The following is a 12,079-nucleotide window of genomic DNA, read 5'->3' as shown; positions in this document are numbered from 1 at the left end:
AGCGAAGGCTCGAGCTGAACAAGGAAGGCTGGAAGGCGTTCAAGGCAATGAACTGTGGAAGATCCATGGTGACGATGAGGCTTTTGTCGATCTTTCCTCCTCTTTATCTGCGTAAAGTATATTTCTTGAAGGGACTGTCTGGCAAGGTTTTAGAGACGTAACAAGGCAAAGATGGGGATGAAGGAGGCATGAGGGGCCCAGTCACCTGTCAATTTACAAAATTCTGATATGTTGGGAAAAGGTGCAATCTACATGTTATACGGATGGCAAGAGATGTAAGATAGTGCTTTCGGGGTTGGAATTTTTGAAGCATAAAAGTATGCGCGTGCGGGAGTGTCCTACGAGGGGAAACGGAATCTCTCCACCTTCGAGACAGAAAAGCTCAAATTGTACAGAAAAAATGTGTCCGGAAGCCAAAATGTATAAAGTAGAAGTATGTACGAGGGAGCCATCAAAAAATCCACGGCAAATTCATTGCACTCTTCTCTCCCATAATTTGCATTCTGGCTCAGGTAAAGTCGTCTGGACGAAGATGTGTTCATCCTTTATATGTCAAAATTTTCTCCTCCCTTTCTCACAATCCAGTCCTTTTCCTTATTTTCGGGCGTGCTGACTGTGAGACGGCCTTTATCGCATCCTTGCACTCTTCCGTCTGGGCCAGGGCCTGCAGGCTGTCCGCGACATTGATGAATTTCCTCCGTTGCTGCACCATTGGCTGCGACAACAACTCGTTCAGGCGCTTCCGATCCATCTCCATCTGCCGGGATCGCTGCCTTTCTTTCTCTGTCCCGTGCTCTTTCTCGTTCAGAAGCTCCTCGTCCAGATCCAAATCCGCTTCTCTCGCCCGCTTCAAGAACCAGGACTGGGTGGCCTGCTGCCGCCCAGTCTCTTGCTCGTGCCCGACTATCTTGCCCGCCAGGTGGACCCGTTCACGCGTTGCATTCAATTCCTGAAGGTCCACCGGAAACGGGAGCATGCCCGCGCCGGAGCCTCCGCTTGCCTCCTTGGGGTGTTCCGGCCTCTGGCTCGGACTGGAAGCGAAGAGGGCCCGACAGACCTCGTCATGAAATTTCTCGTCCCTGGGGGCGACCATGGAGAAGCTCAAACCCTCCCGATTCGCGCGCGCAGTACGACCGGCGCGGTGCACAAAGACTTCTAGGGAGCGAGGCATATCGTAGTGAATGACGTGTTCGACAAGGGGAATATCCAGCCCCCGAGCAGCCACGTCAGTGGCCACCAGCACTGCCTGCCTCTGGGCTCGGAAGCAGTCAAGGCTCTTCAGGCGGGCCCGCTGCTGCATTTTGGCGTGGAGGGCGCGGGCGGGGAGCCTGAGAAGGGAGAGAAGCTGAGCGAGGCGGCGGGTCTGGTCGATGCTGTTGGTGAAGACGATGGTACGACCGGGGTGACGGCGGAGGAAGTAGTACAGGTACGCGTCCTTGTGCGCGCCCACGCTTTTGACGTGGCAAAGCTTCAAGCCCGCAGGGAGAGCCACGGTGTTGCCAGGCCGTGACGGCGTGCCAGAGGGAGCGAGGGAAGCGGCAAAGGTGGGTGTAGTGGCCAGCTGGCCCTCCGAATGCGAAGATGCTGGATTGCCACTTTCCCTTGACTCGCCGGTGCCGCTGGTGAGGTCAAGGACGGCGGGTTTCCCACGCATGCCTACGTCTCGCATGATCCTTTCGATCACATCGCCCCGCCCCTTGCCTTTCTTGGGGCCACGCGCTTTCTTCCCGCCCATTTTCCCCCGCGTTTCCTCTGGCATGATCAAGGTGGCACTGAAGATCAATGTCTGTCGCGTCACCGGGGGAGGCAGGGGGCGAAGCCGGACGGCCCTGTCGCTCGCTCCTCCTCCCGCGCCTCCCTCACCAGGCTCATCTACCTCTGGCTCCTCCCCCTCCCCCGCGCGCTTCTTTTGGGCCCGGCGCCTCTGTCCTCCCACGCCGCTCTCCACACCATCCAACCCATCGTCTTCTTCTCCTCTTCCTCCCTCGGGATCGCCCTCAGTACTACTCTCCCCCCCTGCTCGCTCTTTGTCTTCCTCTTCCAAACCATGCAGGCCTGTCAGGCCCAGCCTCCTTGCCTCCTTCACAACGTCCTCCAGCGATCTCGTCGGCACCTCCGCAGGCTCAAGCAGGTCTTCCTTTTCCTCCTCCTTCTCCTCTTCCTCTTCCTCCTCTTCCTCCTCCTCTTCCTCCTCCTCCTCCTCCTCCTCCTGTAATCCGTCCTCCTCTTTTCGCTCTCGTTTCACAACTTCCTCCTGCTGTGCTTTGCACTCTTCCCTCTCCCTTTCCCTGCGCTTCCGCTCCCGCTCCCTCTTCTCCTCCTCCCGCCACAGCCGCCTCCGCGCGTCGTAGTCCCGCTGGTAAGTCTTCCCCTGCTCTACCACACGCTTCAAGAGCGATTCCATCTCGGGAAAGTGCCCCTCCTCCACCATGCGGTCCGCTTCGTCCAGTACAAGGAAGCGCAGCCGCCCCAGCTCCTTCAGATGCCTCTCGTTCGAGCTCTTCATCATCTCCCAACACCGCCCCACCGTCGCCACCACCACCTCCGGCCTCCGCCGCAGCAACCGGGCCTGCTTCACGTCGCTCAAGCCACCCACGATGGCCTGCACGTTGATGCGGGCGCGCCCGGGCTCCGTGTCCCCCTTTAGCATCGCCTGCAGGTGGCCGGTCACCTGCAAGGCCAGCTCCCGGGTCGGGCACAGGACCAAGGCGGCAAGCGCCCCCGAGACCCTACCCCCCACCTCTTTCCCGCCCTCCACCTCCACCGCCTTCTCCCGCTGCTTTAGCAGGTAGTTCAATATGGGCAGTCCGTACGCCAAGGTCTTGCCCGAGCCCGTCTCGGCGGCCCCCAACACATCCTTCCCGCCACGGGTCACGACCTGCGGGAGGGCCAGGCGCTGGATTGGGGTGGGGGCGACGAAGCCCTGCCGTTGGAGATTGTACAGGAGCAGTGGGTGTAGTTCCACGCCATCCAGGGCCTGAGGGGCCCACAGAGGCAGCTGGGCCCGCAGGTCAGGGAGGGGGTTCGGGGGGGAAGGGGAGGACAGCTCGGTCGGGGCATGGGGCACCGCCGCTGCTCCTGCATCCGCAGCAGCCGCTTCGCCTTTGCGCGTTTTTGATTTCTTAGAACCTTCCACGAAAATGCTGGACTTCGCCTCGCCGCCAGCCCACGCCCCGTCAACAATTCCACCCCGATCGGCTGCCGTCTCCGGAGGCTTCCCCGGTTCCCCCATCCTCGCGTTCTCGTACTTGATTTCGAGCACCTCCCTCTCTTCCACGTCCTTACTAGTCTCATCCGAGGTGCTTCCCGTTTTCATACGTGGCGTCACATTCTTTGTCGACTCCGTTACATTGTCCTGCCTTCTCCCCCGCTTCTTCCCTCGTTCCGCCTGCCTCATCACGCTGGTTTGCCCGCTTCCCACCCCTTTCACGCTGTAACCCCCTGTAGCATCTTTCTCCATAACATACTGACTCCCATCTACCTCCTCTATGGTAAAGGCAAAGCAGTCGTCGACTTCGCCCAGGCCCCCGTCCTCCACCTGGACGGGTCGGGAGATTGGCACACAAGATACAAGGAGGTCAAAGAACAGGGGGAACCATGTCCAGGCAAGGAAGGGGACGTTGCGACGCCACAATGCACATTTCTCTTTCTCTCGCATGCAGGAGCCCTACATAAAATGATCAAGATTCGAGGGGGAAATGCCTTTCTCTCGATGCTCCCGCGCCCTTCCGTCTGATCCCCAACATGATGTAAGCCCTTTGACATGTCTGCTTACCGGCACGGTCGACCACGGCAATGCATCCCAGCCAGAGCCACTTTTTTGCTTTTTACGTTTGGGCATGTCGTCGTAATGACGAAGCTGTAGTGAGGTAGGCGCAGTGATACTATGTAGTCTGCGTGCATGAGAGGGGAGGTCAGGGAGAGGGTCGTGGGGGCCGGGAGGAACGGGTAGGAGGGAAAGTCAGACGGCCCCATTTCAGCACTTGCAAAGCTGATGATTGGTTGTCCTTCGAGAAACGACGTCCACACCAGTTTGTCACTCCATGGGCGTACGCATGCCATATTTGATGCAAGGGCGGAGAGGGAGGGAGAGATACTCGTCTCCTCTTGCGGAAGGCGATTACTACGTGCGTCACTTACATAGCACGTACCGCATTCAATTTTGATCGAATCACGGTCACTAACCACTGTGTGTCTCATGCAATTAGACTCCGAATCTTGGTGCGCAGTGAGTTATGGCGGAAGGCGGTCTTTTGCCCTGGCGCCGTCAGCGTCACGATGGTACAAAGTATCAAGACTTTGAGGAAATGCTCAAGCCGTTGCCTCCACCTCCTGAGGGGCTGATGTGGCGGAAGACGCGTGTCTCGGTGGAAGACGACGGGAGTCCGGTTGGTTTCGAAGTGGATTTAGGGTTTCCTGTCGAAGGCGAGGGAAAAATTGCTGCGGGTCACAGGGTTGGCAACAATGCAGCCGACCATGACCGAGGAAAGAATGCTGAAGTAGTTGAAGTACTTGATGGGGCTCAAGGTCAGGGCGTCAGGACACGCTACGCGACCCGTTGGGAGCTGGTGGAAAAGACAATGAAGGCCAAGGTCGCGGATGCGGAGGAAGGAGGAGGAGCGGATGGAGGGGAAAATGCGGTGGGGCAGGAGATGGAGGAGGCAGGTCTCGGAGAGGATGAGGTTGAGGGGGCCACGGCACCTGCTTTTCTGACGCACGTTGTACTGCCGACGGACACAATGGCGGGGCTTCGTCTACGTTACAAGGTGACTGCGGCTGAGCTTCGGATGTTCAACGACTTCTGCGGGGAGCAATTCCACATGTTGCAGACCCTGCAGGTGCGATGTCGGGCGGTGTTGTGTTGTTGTATATTTACATATACATGAGTCACAGATATTGGATGTCGCCCCTCTGTGATGCTACAGTCACCTTTTGGAATCACGGTCCGCGTTCTCACCGCTCGTTGTTAAGTTGTCGTACCACCTTTCACGCCCCACATTTTCTCCCGCAGATCCCGCTCAAACGCGACTCAGCGGGCCACGTCCTCAAACATCGGCAGCGCCCTACCAGGGCCGTCCTGCGTCAGCAGTTCATCAACGCCACGCGATGCACGGATGAGGAAGAGATCACTTACTACCTGGACGCGGCCGACTGGAGGCTGGAGGCTGCCGTCGCCGAGCACAGGGAGGACCGGGCGTGGGAGGCGGCACACTTGGCGCGCATGGAGAAAGTGATTTCTCTCCCCAACCCGCCTGTAAAGACAGCGCCCAAGCCTCACTTGACGTCGTCCGTCAGTTCGGGACCGCGCCTGGGCCTTGAACATGCATCGATCCCCCCCCCCTCGTACGCCTCTTTCTTTCGGGCGCCGCCAGGGGCCCGGCAAGGCAGGCGGACACGGAAAGGGTTGTGGTCGTCGTGGAGCCTGTCCCGGGGAGGGAGGAAGGCGAAAGCCGTGTATGACATGGACTCCTTCGTCGCGGAAGACTATGTTATCTTGTCAGGGGCAGACCAGGAGGGTGAAAGCGGGGGGGGGGAGGAAGGCTCGCCGACTGGGAGCGCCGCCTTGCTGGGGCAGGCCCTGGAGGCCGCTGGGAAGAGGGAGCGAGCCATTGACGAGGAGCACGCGCTTACACCTTTGTTGGCGCGCGCGGCGATTCGAACGTGAGAACAAGCTTGTATATACGTTTGAATGGTCAGGGATGCATGTATCGGGTCGCAGGGAAAAGAGGGAAAAGACCGAGCTTGACGAAGCGCTGTAGCGGAGGTGTATAGAGGAAGGTTGCAAATATGTCTTGGCTGGTTGATCGTAACGTTGAAGAAACATCAAGATATTTGCCATCAATAGACAGGCCTACACGTAGTGACGATTTAACATCATGAAGAGGCTGGACGCCTAACGGCGCGCAACCAGAGCTCATCTTGTTCTGCAGTTGGTTTTTTCGTCCCGTCATTGATTTGCGGAGAAAGAATGGGTGCACTTGCGGACGACACTCCATTTTTCACTGTGTCGGGATACCCGAAATCCTTTACTCCTTAAATTACCCGCGCTTCGCATACAGATGAGCGCCCGTTGTACACGGAAACAAAAACTACTGCTCGATGAATATGCCAACTGAGGGTCACGTAGAAAGAGCCATGACAACAATTCATTTCAGATCAGTTATTTGTACTATAATGTGTACTTTTGAAATCATACAGCTGTTTACTCGACCTTTCCTTCGAGCGCTCAGTCCTTCCCCCTCCGTTCCCCTGCGTGAGGGAGAAGAAGGATACCCGGAAGCCGCCTTGAGGTGCTTGTTCTGCAACTTTTTCGAAATGGCCCGCATCCCGCGTAAAGTCCCGTGAAAATGCCAACGACTGCTCTGGGATGGAGAGTTGCCCTACGATGCTTTACGTCTTGTTTCAAACGCGGAGTGGGACACGTTTTTACTGATTTTTAATGGAATGGAGGCGCCGTTTTGCATCTTGACTCTCTCAACTGTTTCATATGCGTGTCTTTGGCTGGGTCGCGTGCCTGCACGCGAGCGAAATTAATTTTCCGAGATCGGTGACGCCCTCTCTGAGATCCTAAGGATTTTTCAGTCATGAAAAGTTCAGAAGATAAATTAAAGCTGCGAACAGCATCTTAGCTCACACGGACGCCATACTATCTCCACAATCAGGAGGCCGGACGAGGGGAGAGGTATCTACACGACAGAAACCCCTACTCCCACACATCGTTTTTCCAGGCCTCATGGGGCCGTCGACACCGCAAGGTGTACCTGGTGATGGCAACCATAGTGCAACAGGAAGCAATGACAGCGCTGACACTGGAAGCAGCGTTAGTGTAAGGGACTACCCATCACGAAAAAGCGCTACCTCTCTTCTATCAGGCGGGAGCACGGGGGGTAGCTGCATCGATAGCTTGGGTGGCCCCAAAATCAAAACTTTCGTCGGCCGGTTGCTGAAAACGAAATGCATGGATGCCTTGTTGGAGCAAGTGGCCAACTCGGAATTACATCGGACGCTGGGAGCTTTCGATTTGACTTTACTCGGCGTCGGAGAAATAGTGGGTACGGGCATCTTCGTCCTGACCGGGACGGCGGCCGCAAACCACGCGGGCCCTGCCGTGGTTCTATCCTTTGTCATCGCAGGCATTGCCTCCATGTTCGCGGCTCTGTGCTACAGCGAACTGGCCTCGATCATTCCCGTGGCGGGCTCTGCCTACACGTATTCGTACGCGACGCTGGGCTCCTTTGTAGGCTGGACTATTGGGTGGGACCTGTGCCTGGAGTACCTGGTAGGGGCCGCGACTGTCAGTGTGGGGTGGTCTGCATACCTCCGTAGCTTTCTGGCCTCGGTCGGATACGACATGCCCACGAAATGGAGCCGGAGTCCAGTGGGCTGGGACGTGCACCGGGAAGCCTTCTATGTGACCGGCGACTACGTGGACCTGCCAGCTATGGCCATCGCGCTCGTGATGACGGGGCTGCTCGTCTTCGGGATCAAGGAGAGCGCGCGGATCAACGCTGTCATCGTCGCGATCAAGCTCTCGGTGATTGTTATTTTCATTTGCGCCATGGGCCCGCACGTGGACCGGTCGAACTGGGAGCCCTTCGTCCCGCCCAACGAGGGCACTTTCGGGCGCTACGGCATCAGCGGTATCTTCCAAGGGGCTTCCGTTGTCTTTTTCTCCTACATCGGCTTCGATAGCGTCAGCTGCTGCGCGCAGGAGTGCAAGAAGCCCGAGCGCGACCTCCCTATTGGCACCCTTTCTTCGCTGGCGATCTGCACCACGCTCTACATCCTGGTCGCGCTCATTGCCACCGGCCTTCTCCCCTACTACGAGTTCAAGGGCATCGCCCACCCCATATCCTATGCCGTGGAGGGCATCGAGGGGTACGAGTGGTTGGAGATGGTCATCAACATTGGCGCTATCGCCGGTCTCACCTCGGTCATCCTTGTCTCCCTCATGAGTCAGCCCCGCATCTTCTACGCCATGGCCGTTGACGGCTTCGTGCCTGCGTTTGCCGCCAAGGTCCACCCCAGATATAAGACACCCTGGGTCACCACCATCATCACTGGGGCCCTCTGTGCGCTGTGCGCAGGGATCTTGCCCATCGAAGTGTTGAGCGAGTTGACCTCGGTCGGCACCCTTTTCGCTTTTGTTCTCGTCTGTATAGGTGTCTCCGTGCTGCGGTATCGGCGTCCGAATCTAGAGCGCAAGTTCCAGGTACCTTTCGGACCGTGGTTGATTCCAGGTCTTGGCGCATCGATCAGTTTTCTTCTAATTTGCACTTCAAGCACTCACACCATTTACCGGCTGATGGTGTGGATGGCGATAGGATGGATCATATATTTCGTGTGGGGACTCGAGAATTCTCAAAAGGTGATGGAGCGCACAATTCTACCAAATCGCGAACATGACGATGGGAATACTTTAAACGAAGGGCGGGGGGCTGAGACGGGGGTGGCGATGGTAACGACCGACTCGTAGAGCAGAGAGCGACAGGAGACTCAAGTATAAGGCACAAAGTACGGTAAAGGTCATCTTAAGCGATAAGATGAGAGGATAACAGGTGACATAAACTGATAATCATTACAAGTGTGTAGAGCATATGATGGTACATAACTCAGAGGCACCTACTGCCTGTGCTTGCCTATAGGCAACTATAACGTAACTTCATTTACAGGGGAGCAACGACTTAAAAGCACTATGACAACATGCAAATAAGATAGCCTGTAGAATTCTAATTTTACTTTCCATCAGTCGAAGGCGCCGTAGTGTCCTCCAAACAGCATGTCGCTGGCACTTTTCGGGTGCGTAACCCGCTGGGCCTGCATACCCGGATGTAGACGCTTCAGCTCCTCAGCCGCGAGCGGATGACCAAGGCAATTTATCCTAATTTGCTGCTCTGCCACGACACATGCGAGCCTCACATCAATCCCAACATTTCTGTTCACATGCTAGTTCACCGCCCTTGCCGGTATTTTCAGGAAGTCGAGGCACAGCTTTCCTTCCTCGATACTCCCGACAGAAGGCTTGCTGTCCCAGCGGCACCAGATACACTTGTTGCCCCGTGCAAAAAGGCAAGCTACACAATGCCTGGGGATTTCCGATGTACCGGTACACCTTCCATATCGAAAAGACCAGGATCTCGTACTTCAACGTGGCGGCTCGCCGTGCTAGGTTTCTTTGGCATCATTGGTCGTCCTCCAGTCGTGGCTTTCTACCTCCCCGTCCCCATCCCAGCCTCTCCCGCACACCGCCCTGCTAGCTTCCTTCCCTTACGCCCAAGCGCAAGAAAAATATCGCGACATTTTACTCCACCAAGACAACAGGAGGCAGAGATCGAAATGCAGAAGAAGCCGTTGCGTCCAACCTCCCTTCCTTTGGCTCTTCCCGGCCCATCATCCTCGCAATACGATGAATTGATGGATAATTTGTCAGATGATGAGAAATACAATATCCTACTTCAAAGTCGGGCATCGAGTCTGGTCCAGTTGCTGGGAAAGAAAGGAAGAGGCATGGGAGGGAATTCCCGGTCGACATCGGAGGCGTTTACCCCCCTTTACAAGCTGGTGGAAGAGATGACGGACAAGGACATGCGCATCACGCTCAAAAGCTTCGCGGCCCTGATCGACGCTGCTTCGCTTTCTCGGGATTTGAATGTGATCCAGGAATGCCTGCTTCTGGCGCGTCGGAATGGAGTGTCACGCGCTTTTGCCCGGAGCGTCGGAACCCTAAACCCTCCTCCCCCCCTCAGGGCAGCATCAGACAGGTACGACCTCTCACCCGTGCCCTCGGACGCCCGCACCAGTGAATTGGCTGCAGGTGTAGCGGCCCTGACTGTCGTAGGGGGTGCTTTATCAGTAGAGGCCGTCGGGCCTCTCCTCCACGCGGATACCACGGCGGCCTCGGTGGTGTTGGGGGGAGCCGCCGTGATGGGAGTCTGGGACCTGACGCAGCGAAAAGGGCAAGAGCTGACGCTGGCTCTGGCCGGGATCAACCGGCTCTTCCTTCGAGACCCGGAACGGGACGCCCACGTGCAAGCCGCGACCTTTCTGAGCGCCTACCTCCTGGGGCTGCCCTGCTTCTGCTTCTCGCCCAACGTGATGGAGGCGGTGAGGATGACTGCCCAGGTGCCGGCCTTCGCAGAGACCCTCTCGTCCACGGCCGGGCTGAACAGACTCCTGGTGTACCTGCTCGCGCCCGTGGCGGTGGAGGAGGCGAACTACGCCCAGTTGATGGCCTCGGACGCCCGCCAGGCCAGGGCCTTACTCCAAGTTTTCATGGGGCGGGGGGAAGCGAGGGGGCAGGAAGGGAGGGAGGAGGAGGTGCTCCTGCCATGGGCGTACGAAGAAGCCAAACGTTTGTTGCGGAGTCACAGCGCCTTGCTAGAGCGATTGAAGCAGCGGATGGAAAGCGGGGGAGCAACAGTCGGGGACTGTGTGGCGCTTCTGGAGGGGGCGGTCCCCTCGGTCTGAGGAGGGGACGAGGGAGGGGAGTTGTGGTTGAGGGAGGGTAGGCGTGCGAAAAAGGAGCAGGTGTACGGAAAGGGGGTTCAGGATGTGGATTGGTGCGTTAGGACGCGGGTATTGTAGTATCATCAAGGCAAAGCAACGGCATTGGCGTTATCTCCCCTCCCGGCCCCTCCGTCAGACCCCGCTGCGTGCCAGCAATCTTTCTTTACTGTATACACATCTTGCCCGTGGCCCCACCCGGATCACTCCCTGGCCGCCTCCCTGCTTCCTACTCCCTACCCTCCTTTCCCCCCTCCTCCCCCTCCTCGCGCGCCACCTGGAAGTCCGAAGGTGTCAGCGCCGCCGTCCCCTTGGCCGGAGAGGGGTGTACGTCATCCTCCAGTGTAGGCACTTCAAAGGCTGCCGGGTGCTCGTCCTGCGCGTGGTCGCTGGCAATTTCCCCCATGTGGGCCTCCGCAGCCCCCCCTCTCTCTGCCGGGCTCTCCCCCTCCCCCTCAACCGCGGCTTCCTCCGTGTCAGCCTCGACTCCCGACGACTCCTCCTCATCCTCCTCATCCTCCCTCTCTTCTTTCTCCTCCCATCCTTCTTCCTCTTCCTCTTCGTCCCAACTTTCCTCCCCCTCTTCCTCCTCCTCCTCCACCTCCTCCTCTTCCTCCACCTCCTCCTCCCCCTCCTCTTCCTCCTCCACCTCTACCACCATCTCCTCCTCCACCTCCTCCTCCACCTCCTCTTCCTCCGCCACCTCCTCTCCCCCCTCCACTTCGTCTCCCTCGCCCTCTTCTTCCCCTTCCTCCTCCTCCACCTCTCCCTCCCCCTCCACCTCTTCCTCCCCCTCCACCTTCTCCTGTGCCTCTTCCAGCCCCCTTGCACCGACATCATCTTCCCTCCTCGCCTCCTTCGCGGCCTCCGCCCCTTCCTCCCCTCCTTCCTCCCCCTCGCCCTCCTCCACCGCCTCCGGCTCCTCCTTGGGCCCGAAGGGTCTCTCTCTGATGCCCGTCTCCCCCATCCCGAAGACATGCACTTGAAACAGCGGCTCCCGGACCAGCATGAGGGGCCCGAGCAAGCTGGAGGGCGGGGGGGAGGAAGGGGGGGCGGCAGGGTGTTGACAACCAAGACCCGGAGGGGGAGGGGGGCATGTGGTAATGAGCAGAAAGGAGGGGGAAAGACATGTGCGGGGCAAAGGGGCACAGAGAGAGCCAGCGATGGGGAGAGAGAGGACGAGGAGGAGGGAGGCCGCCACCTACCCCCAGTACATGATCATGTACGTGTTCTTCATCTTGAAGTGCAGGAAGGTCATCCCCACCAAGAAGAGCGAGAATCGGTCCAAGGCTGCCTTGATCTGGCCCAAGTCGTAGTCGCGGAAGGTCATCTCCTTCTCCTGCGGCCTCGCCAGGCCCGCCAGCCCCGGCAATCCCCCCGGGCTCTCCCCTTTCTTCATCTTCTTCGCCATATCCAGGAGGGAGGAAAGAACGGCGGGCACCGCGGCTACCTTGAGCGTGCGCGCGTCTTGCTGTGCGATGGCCTGCTGCCGCGAGTACAGGAGCGCGCCCAGATACAGGCAGACATAGAGGGTGAAGAGCAAGCGGGCTTTCCGCGTGGCCGTCGAGTCCTTGCT

At 58.1% G+C, this 12,079-nt stretch overlaps 2 protein-coding genes across 2 annotated transcripts; both read left to right on the top strand.

Moving 5' to 3' along the window:
- Positions 1-6,654: 6,654 nt before the first annotated feature.
- Positions 6,655-8,717, top strand: NGA_2109900 (cationic amino acid transporter; the record flags this gene model as incomplete). The annotated part of the gene is made up of 1 exon (XM_005856023.1): positions 6,655-8,717. A coding segment is annotated over one exon (1,822 nt), but the record flags the coding sequence as incomplete, so codon positions are not given.
- Positions 8,718-8,948: 231 nt separating this feature from the next.
- NGA_2049000 (uncharacterized protein) lies at positions 8,949-10,299 on the top strand (the record flags this gene model as incomplete). Its single annotated transcript, XM_005856020.1, has 1 exon — positions 8,949-10,299. A coding segment is annotated over one exon (1,351 nt), but the record flags the coding sequence as incomplete, so codon positions are not given.
- Positions 10,300-12,079: the final 1,780 nt, after the last annotated feature.

The sequence above is a fragment of the Nannochloropsis gaditana genome (assembly GCF_000240725.1).
Source record: "Nannochloropsis gaditana CCMP526 unplaced genomic scaffold scaffold053, whole genome shotgun sequence".
Taxonomy (NCBI): Eukaryota; class Eustigmatophyceae; order Eustigmatales; family Monodopsidaceae; genus Microchloropsis; species Microchloropsis gaditana.
This window is presented reverse-complemented; position numbering and strand designations above follow the sequence as displayed.